A 15,658-nucleotide genomic window follows, 5' to 3' on the forward strand; every position below is an offset into this window, starting at 1 on the left:
AAGTGAAAAAAAGTTAAACAAGATTATGTAGAAAAAATATATATTTTTCAATCATTCTCTCAAGAAGAGAAAACAGCCTGTCCATCCTCTCCCTACTCTCCTGTGCTCTCCTCGCCTCTGCCTCCCTCTGTAGTTGCATGTCTTCTCTGATCAAGTTCAAAAACTCGTCCTCTGTCTCGCCGCCTTCGTGCTGGTGCTGGTGCTCCTGGTGCTGGTGCTGGTGGTGCTGGTGCCCCTGGCTCTTCCTCACCATGGGCACCCACTGCTGAACTCGGCCCTGGTGTGTCCTCAGGGATTGAGGCAATGGGGACAGGGGGGTTGGTGCAATGCCTCTGTCCCAACACCTCATCCATGAGGACAAACCAGGGCCAAGTTTCAGTAGTGGGTTTCCCACTCACACCCTCACCTGTCCCAGGACACTTGCAATCCTAAGGGCAGAGCAAATGAACCATGGCTTGTTAACAACAACAGCACAATACATTTCAGCAAAGATGTGTGTATTCATTTTCTTACTTTCTTTCTTACATATATTTATATATATTTGTTCTAAGCTGTCCCATATTTTTTTAATTTTTTTTTGCCTGTATGGCAGTTACCTTCCCCAGACCCATTTTCGCCTGAATTGCTCTAACAAAGCAGAAAGGGGTACTTAACACAGGAGTGCAATCTTAAGTGCATTGTTAACACTACAAAATATGACACATCAAGACATGCATACAAAATACTTCAGAAATCATATTTCTGGATACTCAAATTTGGTTAAAAACTTTGTAGACATAGCTTGCTTGACAGCACTACAAAAACACATAAAAGTGAAACCCCATTGCCTTATCTATTCTACTGCTTTTCTTATTGTTGTGGGCTTTATAGGGTGAGTGATATTTCTTATAATACAAGTGAGATAGACTAGTGCAAATATTGCAAATAGGTCATTAAACTAATATTACCACAAGTTTTGCCTCAAACTACCTGACAAATGAAATGAAAACATAATACTTACATTTAAATGTGAATTTGCTGTCCACCACCGAACTCTAGTCTCAGCCGCCTTTAAAAAATAAATAAATAAATGCTGTTGTCACCGGCGCGCAATGACTTATGGGGTAGAATAGGGTAGGATAGGCCGCTAAGGATCCTTTTATGTATCCTTCCTTTCACGGGGAAACGAAGGGTGCATTTGGCGTCGCTTTTGAATCAGGGTAGCCTTCGTAGCGGCACGATGACGCAACCGTCCTCCGAATACGGCCTTCGAAGCATGCAGAATTGCATTGGGACAGCCTTCATTGCACCGCGGTGACGCAATCGGCCTTCAAATGCGACCTTCCAAGGATGCAGTCTTTGAATTGGGACGTCCTTCGTCGCGCAGCTGTGACGCAATCGGCCTTCAAATACGGCCAATCGGCCTTCAAATACGGCCTTCGGAGGATGCAGCCTTCACATTGGGACACAGCTACAGACCATATTTAGCACAATTTAGGCAGCACAAGCTCAGAACAGATGTGTTTACTCGCTGAGCAGTCTCGATCACACAACCACTAAACAGTGCAGTGAAATCCAGTTTGAAGAGGAATTAATTTGACACTTTAATTTAGTAAGGGAGGCAACTACCTTGGTGTCCTGAATCAGATCGCTGGCACTGGCAGGAAGCAAGCGAGATGATAGAATGTTTTTTTTACGAGCAGAGATGGAAGTCAAAAGAACATCAAAAGAAGTTCAATAGATGACGAAATATCAGGAGTCAGTGAGCACCCTGGTGAAACAAAATAATGCTAAGTATACTTGCAGCCAGACTAATTATCAGTATACTTCAAGTGTGTTAATGATTAGTTCACTTGTAGTGTGCTATTTTGAAACAACTAATTTTGTACTAAGTATATTTTAGTAGTAATTAAATTGTAGTAAAACATAACTTTAAGTGTAGTAGAAAGGAGTCACTTGCGCTTCAGCCTGGTTGGTGCTCACGGAACAGGACACAAAAATCAAAAAAGGGAAACCCAAGGTCTAGCTAGGACCAAGGAGCAGGACCGGAGCACACAACATTTTAAATATTTTTTATTGGTACAAAACGACTAACGTTTCGACGCCCATGCGTCTTCTTCAGAGTCAAACAGTCAATGGCAACAATGTACAGATTTTAAAGAATCAAAATTCAAGACATTGGCCACTGGCCTAAGTGGGTGTGGTACATCAATTAACCAATCCTATACAAACACTCAGGTGTAAACAACAATAAAAAATAACAATAACAAATATATAAATATATATATATATATATATATATATATATATATATATATATATATATATATATATATATATATATATATATAAATAATATATAAATAAATAAATATTTACATATACATATATATATATATGTTATATATACATATTACATATACATACATATATATATAATATATATATATATATATATATATATATATATATATATATATATATATATATAAAAAAATATATATATAAAAAAACAGAAAAAAAATAAAATAAAAAAATAAAATAAATAAATAGATATAAACATAACTTTAAGTGTATTTAGTGTACTTTTGTGTACTAAATTGGAACAACTTTAAGTTTACTGTGACAGCATGAGAGGTTCAGGATCTTTAGTTTGTGCAAGTTCCCAGTAAACACCACTTCAACACTCTCTTCAGTATGTAGGTGTGTTTAATAATTAAACAAAAAGGTTTACAACTTAAATCTCTTCAGCTCAAAAGTAACTTAATCTTCTTTGTTTCACAGAGGTACGTGTCCTTTCCCCAGCCACATGTACAAATCAACAGTTTCTCACACCCACTATTGCTGGTCTCATTAGCTGTAGCTGTACTGTCAGGCAGCCTGGGTTTTGTAGTCCTTAACATACGGCCATCTTGCTCCAGCCATCTGGCAATGTATCTGCCCTCTAGAACACGCCCTCTCATGATGCCACAATACTTAGTATGCTTTAAGTATATGCCTGTGTAGGGACTAATTACATGCTTGATTAGTGATATTAAAGTGTACTTTTTTGTGTTACAAGTACATTATTCATTATGAGTGTCTTCAAAACATACAAGCAATATACCCAGGTGAAAAAGAAATATATTTAAATTGTACTATACTAAGTGTGTATTAAATGTATTATTCTGAAACAACTTCAAGTATATTAAGTGTATTTCAAGATATGTTTAAGATCAATTTTAAGCTATTTGCACTATTTTAATACATTAAATTGTGCTAAAATGGAACCACTTCAAGTACATTTAGTGCATTTAAGTGTATTTATTTACAGTTCATTTAAAATATACTTTCATATGTCTTAAACTACAGTTATAATATATTGAAGCTTAATTTGAATGTACTTCAATAACATTTAAATAGCATTTCAGCTCATTAAAATGTATTAGCATTACACTAATAGTTTATTATAAAGCTGTTTTATTCAGTATTCAAAATGGTATATTAAAAGTGCAAAAATAATTAAATGTTAAGACATAGACTTTGAAATCAAGAAAACTTTAATATAGTATCTTGTTGTGTACATTGCAAAATAAATACATAAGAGTACATTCAAAAAGTACAGCAGCATATATAATCTCTTGAACAAAATACATTATAACAAAATCAGTGAAATGCTATGGCATATCTATATTTATATATAAAAAAAATGTTTTAGAACATTTCAGTTATGCCTATATTACTGAAAAGTACACTATGAATATTACATCACTAAATAAATAAGCATCACAATGCAATTTTCTGAAAAAATAAAAATAAAAGTTACGGAAAAACAATGTGCAAAGTGAATAATGCATTATTTACAAACTTAGGCCTACAAATGGCTGAACCAAAGAAACAGAAGAGTTTGAATGTCACATCTTCATCTTTAAGTGGACGATCACTTCGAGTATGACTCATTTTCTGCAACTGAAGGCTTGTGGTTCAGACACTGTAGTATTTGAAGACTGCTTTATCACAGTATCTGTGAAAGGGAAGAAGAGTTTATATAAAATTAACCAATGATTAACATTTTTGTATCCATGTTTGAATATATGTATAATAATTTGCATAGAAATGCATTAGAATTCCGTTGACTTCTCAGTTTACCTTTCAAAGCGTTGACTATATCCTCATCAAGCTGGACATGAGTGTCCATTTTTATCCTCTTGTCTGTCATGACTATACAGCACTCTATGAGTTACATTGAACATGCGATTAGAAGAAGCTCAACACAACTTACAGTGCGCAAAGTCCAATCAAAAAGTCACTGATATAGTTATTTGCAGCAATAAAGCAACCTGTGAGTATTAGAGGCTATGTTGTATATTGATAATTGTGGTTTATTTAAACCTAGGGTATTTCCCATGAACGTGTCTATTGTGATCATGCTAACATGCACTCTCTTCACCTCTGTTGCAAAGATTTAAGGAAATTAAAGGTTGTGCAAAATATTGTATGCCAGGACAACCAGGACAAGTGACTTGCAGCTTTACTAAAAAAAAATATAAAAAAATAAACAGATTTTTACATGAATGACTCAAAGGCAGCACAAATTAGACACCTGCAATGGACACGTTGCTAACATTTTCCTAACTGTCAATCACCTTTCAATAGGCCTGATTCAAAAATCGCTGAGTATGCTGAGTATAATGTACTTGGTGGGTAACATAATCAAAACTCTTCACAGACTCAGCAGTTTCAAATGTATGCTCTCTTATAAGCATACCTTTTAACAATGTAATCTTTGTACTTATTTGTAATTAGAAATATATATTAGAAAGTAATCAAAAGGGCAATATGGTTGTCAAGCTTAAACAAATATAAACACCAATCAACACACATACCAAAATTGGCTGGTCAGCTCAAGACAAAGTAACTTTATGTTCATATCATGTTTTTTCAAACTTTTCAAAGATCATTTACATCATAACAATGACGCCAAATTATTCAGAAAATCAGAAATAAATACACAGCTTCATTTTGCAAATAAAAATAATGTTAATGTTATGTTGTACATGTTATAATGATAATGTTTTATAATTGTTTTAAGATAGAAAATTTCTCCACATAGATTTTAAACAGATTTTTCAAAGACTTTAGACTTTGACTATATGCACAGTGCTGAAGTTGCTAGAAATCAGTGTCAGCATCATGTTACAGCGGTTAACGTCAGTATTCCATGTGTAAGTCATATTAGCAAATGCATAGCAGACCTATCCACCTAGGGAAAAAAACAAAAAACAAACAGTGAGCTATTTATTTGCAAACAGCAACTAAAACTTACCAGTGACTTCTGAGGGCAGTATCTTCAACTCTTCGAGTCTGCTTTGACTTGAAAAGCTTGGCTCTGATTGGTGAAATTGAATGTAGCTGAACTGAAAAAGACTGTTGCTGTATGCTGTTATATTTTATCAAAAATTCAACTGGCACTGACAAGTAACGTTAATGTAATACAAATCTTACCTAGAATCACAATATAATAAGGTTCCAAGTGTCACACGCCATGCAAACTTGAAGAAGCTGGGTAAAATTTAAAACAACTATTAAACAGTTTTCTATTAAACAGTCCCCCCACTCCCCCCACCCCACAGAAAATTTAAATTCTGTCATGATCACTCACCCTTAAGTAGTTCTAAACCATTTAAGACTTTCGTTCATCTTCGAAAGAAAAACTGACATATTTTAAAGAAACCTGAGAGATTTACATCCCTCCGATAAACGATTCACCAAATCTGTTCACGTTCCAAAAAGTTAATCGCAAAAAACATCACCTAATCCATATGGATCGCGTGGTTTCCTCCTAGTCTAAAGAGACACAGTCACTCTATATATTTCTTACAGTTTCAATTTAGACTTCTAAATCTAATCACATTCAAGTAACATAGGCATGCACGCACAGCGTATCTGATAAACCTCTGAGTGAGGTTCAAGCTCATTATCATACGAACCAATCACAACCGTTCAACGGCTCTAGAACCAATCAGGACTAGTCACGTGTGTTATGCTACAAACCTTTTTAAACATCTTTGGAAAATGTATCTATGATGCATTTCAAATAATATGATGTTGAAATCCTTGTGGGAATTTCAGTAGTACAAACGTATCATGTAATGGACAACAGCCTTTTAAGTAGCATTTTACAAGTAGCCTACAAACAAGTAAAAGTGAACAACATTATTTTAAGTATGCTTATTGCAATGCTTAATAATAGTTGACAAATGTTTTTAATACATTATAAGTTACATTGTAAATGTAAAAAATGTTTTTCAAAATATTAAAATGATAAATACATAAATATTTAAAATATATTGCAGTATAGGCCTAAGTGTTTATAAAGTACAGAATTTTAAACACACTAAAATCTTAATCATTTTGCTATGTTCTTACACAAAGTACTCATAAAATGTACTTTAAGTAGGAGCAACATAAGTATGTTTTCTTTAAATACACTAAAACTTCACTAAAAGTATGCTTGTGTTTAGCATTTCTTAAAAGTATAATTAAGCATATATTTATTACCAATGTACTTCTAGTGCACTTGTTAGAAATATATTAAAAGTATGCTTGTGTTTAGCATATTTCTTAAAAGTGTAACTAAGCATATATTTATTACCAATGTACTTCTAGTATACTTTTTTAGAAATATATTAAAATGCAATTCAATGTCTTTTTAATGTACTTCAAATAAGCATGTTGGGAATACAAATGTATTATAAACATACTACTTGAATTTCAAGTATATTTTTTAATACATTTAATACCACATCTTTTTCACCTGGGCATGTATAGAAAGTTTAAGATCGAGGAATCTTTGCAGAGTAATATGTTCAATAGGTCAAATATGGACCATTTTGTGGCTGATGAAACATCAGAAAGAGTCAATGAGCATAAAAAATAAACAAAAAAAAGTTTCAAGTTTAAATACTCTTCGGCCAGAAAGTTCAGCAGGTCAAATATGGAAAATTATCCGACTGATGTAACATCTGAAGGAGTCAATGAGTTTGTATAGAAAGTTATAGTTCAAGGACTCTTCTGCTAGAAATATGTTCAATAGGTCAAATTTGGACTATTGTCTGCCTGATGTAAAATCAGAATACTGTGAGAATGTATAGAAAGGTAAAGTTCCAGGGCTCTTTGGCCAGAAATATGTTCAATAAGTCAAATATTGACAACTTCCTGGCTGATGTAACATCTGAAGGAGCTTATACGTATTTAAATAAAGTTACAGTTTAGGGTCTATTTGGCCAGAAAAATGTTCAGTTGGTCAAATATGGTCTACTGTCTGGCTGATGTAACATCAGAAGGAGTCATAGCATATGTATAGAAAGTACAAGATCAAAGACACTTTGGCTAGATGTATAATAGGTCAAAAATGGACTACTTTATGGCTGATGTAACATAAGGAGGAGTCAATGAGTGTGCATAGAAAGTTCAAGAATGAGGACTCTTTGGCCAGAAATATGTTCAGTAGGTCAAATTTAGACTATTTTATGGTTGATGTAACACGGATTGATTCTTGGAAGGGAATGAGGTGGCTAGATGTAGCCACCCCCTCTAGGGGCTCTGGCTCTTTTCTCTGCTTTTCTGGCATCTTTTTCTCTGCAGTCTTGGCTGCGAAGACTGTCCTGAGGTCAGGTCTGCCACCTGCAGGCTGAGACAGTGTGAGCCGCCCAAACCCCCAATCCCTAAGTGGGGAACACGAGCAGCAACACTGGCCTTCTGTTCCTCCCTCCTGGAGCTGGGTGCAGGACGGGAGGTAGAAGGACCAGCCTGCTGGACCTGGCAAGGGATAAACTGTCAGAATGCCTCGTCGACGACTGTACTGACGATGTCACCAGACTGGACAGTCGGCGATACCGCGGCGTCCAGCAGAAAAAGTTATTTCTTTATTCTTTATCCCCGAAAGGTTGAGCCACAGATGCCTCTCTGTAGCCACTAAAGAACGGCTGATAGCACTGGCCGTCTGCTTAGAGGCGTTGAGAGACAAATATGTGGTCCTGCAGAGCTCTTTAACTGCATTGGGGCTAAGGCCCTCGCCGGTGTCGAGTTCTCTGAGCAGGACAGCCTGGTAAACCTGTAACACTGCCATGGTGTGCAGGGACCCACCAGATTAACTTGCTGCCCCATAAGCCTTGCACACTAAAGATGATGTAACTCTGCATTGCTTTGAGGGCAAGGCTGGGCTCTTTAACGATGAAGCTGATGTGGGAGAGAGATAGTAAGCGTCTCTTCTACCTGAGGCATCGACTTATACCCATGTCCAGTGAACCCAACAATAATCGAATAATCCGTCATCACTGGGTTATGAACACGGGAGGAATAAGGGGCTTTCCACGACTTTGAGATCTCAGTGTGAAGATCGGGAAAGAAGGGGAGGTTATGTTTGGATGGCTGGGCCTGACTGTTAGTAAGGAAGCGCTCATCCAGTTTACTACAAGGCACTTCCATCTTCTGATCGGGCGACTCAATGTTTAAAGTAGCCACTGCACGAGTGACGACCTCTAGCAGTTCCTTGTAGGTTTTAGAGGAAGATGATAACTGCCTGCTGGTTGCACTTGACTAATCTCCCTCTAAACCTCAAAACTAGACCCCCCTGAGAGCAGGTCTACATCCAGAAGGGAAGAGATTGCAGAGCGAGCTTCCAACTCCTGGGCGGGACTCTTGGAGTCTGTAGATAAAGCGAGAGAAAGGGCAGCGCCCATCTCACGCTACTCTAACAGCTCCATTTGCGAGCATCATGATCTAAGTCAACATGCTGCCTTGGCAGACTTGGCGGGACCCAATCTACTGGTCTATAAAATTCCCTTCATCATTAAAGAGGACGAGGCAGGAGCAGAACTTCCTCACCGTAAAGCGCTTACAGCGAGGGCAATCAGCTCCCTCAAGCATGGTCCGCTCCGAGACAGAGAACACATTACCGTTGTCCCCAGGAATAGAGCGGGGGCTCTACAAACAGACAAACAGTTTTCACACACTGTGACAGACAAATCAGCTTCTGAAGACAAGAAGCTAGTGACGCTCTTGCGCAGGTGTTATTTATAGAATTGATTATGCACGTCGCTGCGGCACCTGAATTTATCCTAGGCCAATTTATTTCCATTGCGTCAACCCCATAACGCAGCGTCGTTGTTCCCTCAAAAGGGTACCAGGCTTATTACGTCAGAGATGACTGAGAGAACAGTGACTCGCAGCCAGTTTTCAGTGAATTATTCATTCCAGAGTGTGTTTAGCTTTAAAACACAAGCTCTGTCATATCCTGTGATTGTTTCGGAAGAGCGCAATCCCTCATGCATCACACCGTGTGAAATACAGACTAAACGGTGCGTCAAAACATCTATGCAAACTACGTTTCTCGGCTGGATAAAGCAAACCGGCTTCTTGCTAGTAAAGTTTTGATGGATGCGAATTGTGATATCGAGATGATTGCAGTGACGTACAGGAGTCATGCAATAAGCATGCGTGAGTCCGTTATACTTACGCACAAACAAACCATGTATGTGCGCTCTCGACGCACTGATCGCACATTGCATATATATATATTTCTATCATGACAACTCTCTGAAAATTTTTAGCATGGTAGCTTTAGTAATGGATATGAAAATGTTGATGTATTTGGTCTTGGAGGAAAAGATCTGCAACGCTGCTGCTGCTGAATTGCTGTTGTTGTAGATTATTGCTGCTGCTGCAGAGCAAGTACAGGAACTTGCTACTACCAATACATATGCTGATACGCTGCTGTGATTTTGTAAGACATACTGCTGTGGCACAAATAGCATATATAGATAAATGGCCCATAGCAGATCGATACAGGTGGAGCTGGGGAAGGAGTGTTTCGGAGGAACTCTGAAAGTGTGCGTGCAAACTGCTATAGTGCATGCTAACCAGTCATTTAAATGTTGTGAGCAGCAAGCTCATTGGCTGCAGATGCAACATGAACCAATGAGCTTGTGCCAAGTAGTTAATGCTGTGAATATCATCAGGTTGCTTTAACACTAGAACTCCCAAGGCGGTCATTTTGACCATTTTTAAATTTTACAGTGTAATAACTTTGTTAAAATAAAATAAATGTGGCTGTAGGACTCTGACTTTTCCTAAATATGTGTATATTTTATTCTGACACTGTTCTTTTATTAAAATCACAAAACACACAACAGTTCTGACTATTTCTACCTAGAATGACCATAACGGTCATTTTGACCGCACGCATTATAAATATCATAAGTCCGCTACATTGCAAGTTTCGCGGAGGGATTTCATCACACGACTGGCGAGCGAACTTCGCTCCGACCACATGGAATCAAAAGCCATACAACTGGAGGAACTGCAAACAAAATAAAACCAAGGAGACATGTGCCAAATGTCACAAAGTGTGTGGGAGCTGCACACGAAAGGCAGTTTACCTGTGTGGAATGTGCGTAAGCGTCAATGATGCGGGGTGTTTGCGCCGTTCAAATGGGCAGTTAACCTGATTTTGTTCGTTAAAATTTTTTGTTTACTGAAACGAATCATTCTAAAGCAGTTCGTTTTCTTGTTTAGCTAATGTTCATTTTTTTTCTTAGCCTGTTTGTATACATTTTTACATTCATTTGAATTAAAATTTTGTGTCCTGTTTATTATTACCTATCATTGTAGATCCATTTATTTTTAGATTTTGTATTGATTATTGAACTTATTTACAAACAGGGCTGGACGTTTCCTAACTTTTGTGCATGTCTATTCACGTGGTGAGTGCGGTGAAAAAAAATATTATTTTGACGCAAAACGTTCCTAAAATAGAGACAGCACCTGTCGGGGGAATCTTTCTTTTGTGCTTGTTTTAAGGGCTATGACGACAGGAATTAAAAGCTTCATTGGAAAAGAGAAGGTTAACATGTACAATAGATATGACATGACGAAAATGACGTTCAGTACGGCCATATGAACGTCAAAGTATGAACGGTCAGAATGACCGCTATGGTCGTTCTAGTAGTTATGGAATTCCGGTAGTTCTAGTGTTAAGGACCCATCAGCATGCACCATCTAGAGTTTCATGACAGAACTAGGCATATATTTCAAATAGATGCTGTTCTTTTGAGCTTTCTATTTATTAAAGAGTCCTGAAAAAAAGTATCACGGTTTCTACCAAAATGTGCACAGCCATTTTCAACTGAGATAATAATCAGAAATGTTTCTTTTCCATCAAATCAGTATAGAATGATTCATGAAGGATCATGTGACAAAGAAGACTTATTAATGGCTGCTGAAAATTCAGCTTTTGCATCACAGTAATAAATTCTATTTTAAAATATATTAAAACAGAAAATAGCTATTTAAAATAGTCTGCCACAATAATTGAATGTCTTTGAATGATCATCATTTGAGGAATTTTCTCAGCAAAAATTGATTTATGCAATTAATTTATCAACATATCATATAAATAATTAGAAAATCGATTAAAAGTTGTAATTGATTTACAGCCCTAGTTTAAATACATTCATACATTTTATTTGAGATGGTTAAATGAGACTTGGAGACTAGTTCATCCCCTGAGGACACAATAAATTCCCAGCAACCCCCACACTCTGTGAGTATGTACAAATGTTTGACACTGTGATCCTTTCAACGGTGAACATCTACCTGGTGGTCCATCCCACTGCATGAGCTTGCTACACTTCTCTCTTTTAACAGAAAATCTTGGAGAGATGAACTTCATCTCTGACAGCCATATTGAGCCAATGCAAAGGAAAGATATACATGTATGTCTGGAAATGGAGAGAAATTGGGGTTACAGATGCAGACAGAAATGTATCCAATGTGATCACTGTAGTTATCTTCATGTGTAAGTGTGATATGTATGTGTTTTTCTGTATGGGAAAAGTGGTTTAGAAACTTTTTTGGTTATGAAAATAGAGATCTTTGTGTAAATTATTTTGCTCTGTATTTTTTTGTGGAGAAAGGGAGTTAGACTCAGTTTGGATTGAAGGATGGATTGAACAAAAACATCACCTTGTGTAAGAAGATTTATTTATTTATTTATTTATTTAAATTTGTTAAACTTGCTGTACCCATGGAGAGAATATAATCAAAAACAAAATGGATTACTTGGAATTGTGTAATAATCATACTTTAATCAAACATTTAAAAAATCTGTATTTTATGTCCATTTATATATTTATTTATTTTGTAAGTAGTCATGCAATAACCAGGGTTTTAAAATTAACTTTCTTACTCACCGGCCAATTTGGCTACTACATTTTTTAAGTTATCCGGCCATTCAGAACTTCTACTAGCCAAAAAAAAAGAAGAAAAAAAGAGAAATATACCAGATTAACTATGCCACAGCTTATATATGTATATATATATATATATATATATATATATATGTATATATATATATGTATATGTATATATATATGTATATATATATATATATGTATATATATATATGTATATATATATATATATATATATATGTATATATATATATATATATATATATATATGTATATATGTATATATATATATATATATATAATTATTTTTTTTATTTCATTTTTTGGGGGGGGATTCCATACATTCATTTCTTATTCAAACACAATCCTGTCATCCAGCCATTTACTCCCTTCTGCTTTCATCCTCATCACCAAAAATGTATGGTCTTTGACAGCCTCTACCTTCAAGTTGTTGGTTCCAGTAACAAAATTTTTGTTTTGTGTTTTTCCAAACATTGTTTGTTGAGTCAAAGACGAGCCACTCGCGCCCAGCTTGCCACTTGGTATTAAAACTTCTCATTTTCTTTTCTTGGTTTCCTTTGTTGTTTGGCGGGTCTTTACTTTTTTTCACTGGGGTTAGTTACCCCAGGCAAGCATCGCCACATTATAATATTTTTTAATCTTCGCTATTGATTCAATGCAAATGAACAAGCGCACCGTTATTTGTTGCGTAGTGGCGTGTATGTTCAAGGAAGCCAGATATTCGCAGATTCTGCAATAAGCAATTACTCACGCTAAACTTTGCCTGTGCAGATTTGGCTTACACGAACTTCCCCAACAAAGTGAAGTAACCCGCCAAATTGGCTAGTGATTTGACAGCATTTCCCGCCACAGTTGATTTTTACCCGCATTTGGCAGGTTTACGGGTGTTCATTTCAAACCCTGGTAATAACCAAATATAATCTACAGTCAATATAAACTTTCTGCGTAGTATTGGGGGTTCTGGGGTTTATAAGTGATAATGTACTGTTGTCAGCAAGAAAACAAAAACAAAAAACTTTTGTTTCTAACTATACTTTCTATCACTCTTCCTGCCTATAGTTTCATATAGTACTTTATCCCTTACATGAAATATTGTTCATTATATCAATATTTATATATGTATAAATACTTTCCAATTTAAATGTTTATGTATTCGCTTGCTTTACAGTAATTGCAATGATATTATGTTACATTAAAAAAGTGTGCGTGTGTGTAGAGGGGTGCTTTATTGTCATTAAAATAATATCCTAATACAAAAGAATATTGATGATAATGAAAAAAAAAATGTATTCAAACAAATGGTAACACTTTTATTTAGGGTCCAATTCTCACTATTACCTATAGGTACTTATAAACATACATATTACTAGGATACTGGCTGTTTATTGTTGGTAATTATAAAGCACATATTTATGCCTTATTCTGCATGACCATATTCTACATCCCTTAATCCTACCCAGTACCTACACTTAAAGGATTAGTTCACCCAAAAATGAAAATTATGTCATTAATGACTCACCCTCATGTCGTTCCAAGCCCGTAAGACCTCCGTTCATCTTCGGAACACAGTTTAAGATATTTTAGATTTAGTCCGAGAGCTTTCTGTCCCTCCATTGAAAATGTATGGACGGTATAATGTCCATGTCCAGAAAGCTAATACAGACATCATCAAAGTAGTCCAAGTGACTACAGTGGCTCAATCTTAAGTTTATAAAGCGACGAGAATACTTTTTGTGCGCAAAAAACAACAAAAATAACGACTTTATTCCACTATTCATTTCCTTTTCTCTGGGCCTCGAGTTAGTTCACGTACTATAACTGCGTAGCGCTTCTGGGTTGTACGTAAGACGCATCACACACATGACCAGCGTCGGCCAATAGTGAGCCTACGTGTGACGTACAATACAGATGCGCTACGCAGTTATACTATACTACGTGAAAAAACTCGAGGCCCAGAGAGAAGGAAATGAATAGTGGAATAAAGTCGTTATTTTTGTTTGTTTGTTTTTTGCGCACAAAAAGTATTCTCGTCGCTTTATAAACTTAAGATTGAGCCACTGTAGTCACTTGGACTACTTTGATGATGTCTGTATTAGCTTTCTGGACATGGACAGTATACCGTCCATACATTTTCAATAGAGGGACAGAAATCTCTCGGACTAAATCTAAAATATCTTAAACTGTGTTCCGAAGATTAACGGAGGTCTTATAGGCTTGGAACTACATGAGGGTGAGTCATTAATGACATAATTTTCATTTTTGGGTGAACTAACCCTTTAACAACTACCTTACTAACTATTATTAAGTGGTAATTAGAAGTTCATTGATGCAAAAGTCGTAGTTATTAGTTAGCTAATAGTGAGAATTGCACCCTAAACTAATGTGTAACCAAACAAACATTTTTGTTATTTTTTTATATTTTGTATATGTTTTTCTCTTTTACCACCCTCTCATGTATGAATGAGATGCATGCCATCTAAATGTGAAGTCATCTGATTTTTCTCTTTACCTCAGTCGAGCGGCTCCCTCAGCCGAGTTCTCAGTTGACCGCACACGTCACCTGATGTCCTTTTTGACGATGCTGGGCCCTAGTCCTGACTGGAACGTTGGTCTGTCATCAGAAGACCTTTGCACCAGAGAATGTGGCTGGGTCCAGAAGGTGGTTCAGGACCTCATCCCATGGGATGCAGGAACAGACAGCGGAGTCACTTATGAGGTGAACACTCATGGAAAGATCAAATTTCCCTATTTCAGGTTTGAATGAATAATAATAATTATTATTTTTTAATAATTCTTAAAACATCTTTTCAGTGTGGCCTCATACCTTTGTTCTACATGGTTTAGATATAAAGTCAATGAAATACTACAGTGAAGTCTTTGGATAATAAAGATTGTGACTTATATACACATGCTCAAAGTAAACTGCACCAAACGAGTTCTCTTTGTATTAATAACACAGCAAAATAAAAACATGAAAACATGAAAAATTATGACTTAATTAAAAAAAAGCAATTTGCCAGCTGAAGTGGTCCACTTGAGACCATACAGTCATGACCATAGCTTGACTCTGCCATCTACTGGTGTGCATCAGTCTGTCTGAACAAAACATCTGCTTGAATTGACATCATTCCCATGGATAATGATCAAATGTTTGTTTTTGTTTAATTTACATATTGAGAGGTTACTATTTTTACTTGTGGAGTGGTTGGAAGGTTAAAGGAATATTCCTGATTAAATATAAAATAATCTCTATGAACAGGATATTTAACATGCTCCCATTCACCTTACAAAATTCTTTTCTTTTCTTTTCTCTTTTCTTTTCTTTTCTTTTCTTTTCTTTTCTTTTCTTTTCTTTTCTTTTGAACCAACTTGTCTCAGATGCTGTTGATAAAGCTCATGTTGTATTAAACCAGGAACATTCCTTT

At 36.1% G+C, this 15,658-nt stretch overlaps 1 protein-coding gene across 1 annotated transcript in view; it reads left to right on the top strand.

Annotated features, from left to right (window-relative positions):
- The window catches only part of spon1a (spondin 1a), a 338,352-nt gene that overhangs the window by 277,275 nt on the left and 45,419 nt on the right, over nt 1–15,658 (top strand). Inside the window, exon 8 of the mRNA XM_084124751.1 lies at nt 14,748–14,949. Coding sequence (XP_083980877.1) covers nt 14,748–14,949 — 202 coding nt within the window. The remainder of the gene's footprint in view (nt 1–14,747; nt 14,950–15,658) is intronic.

This window comes from Abramis brama (assembly GCF_963993115.1).
Source record: "Abramis brama genome assembly, chromosome: 9".
NCBI lineage: Eukaryota > Metazoa > Chordata > Actinopteri > Cypriniformes > Leuciscidae > Abramis > Abramis brama.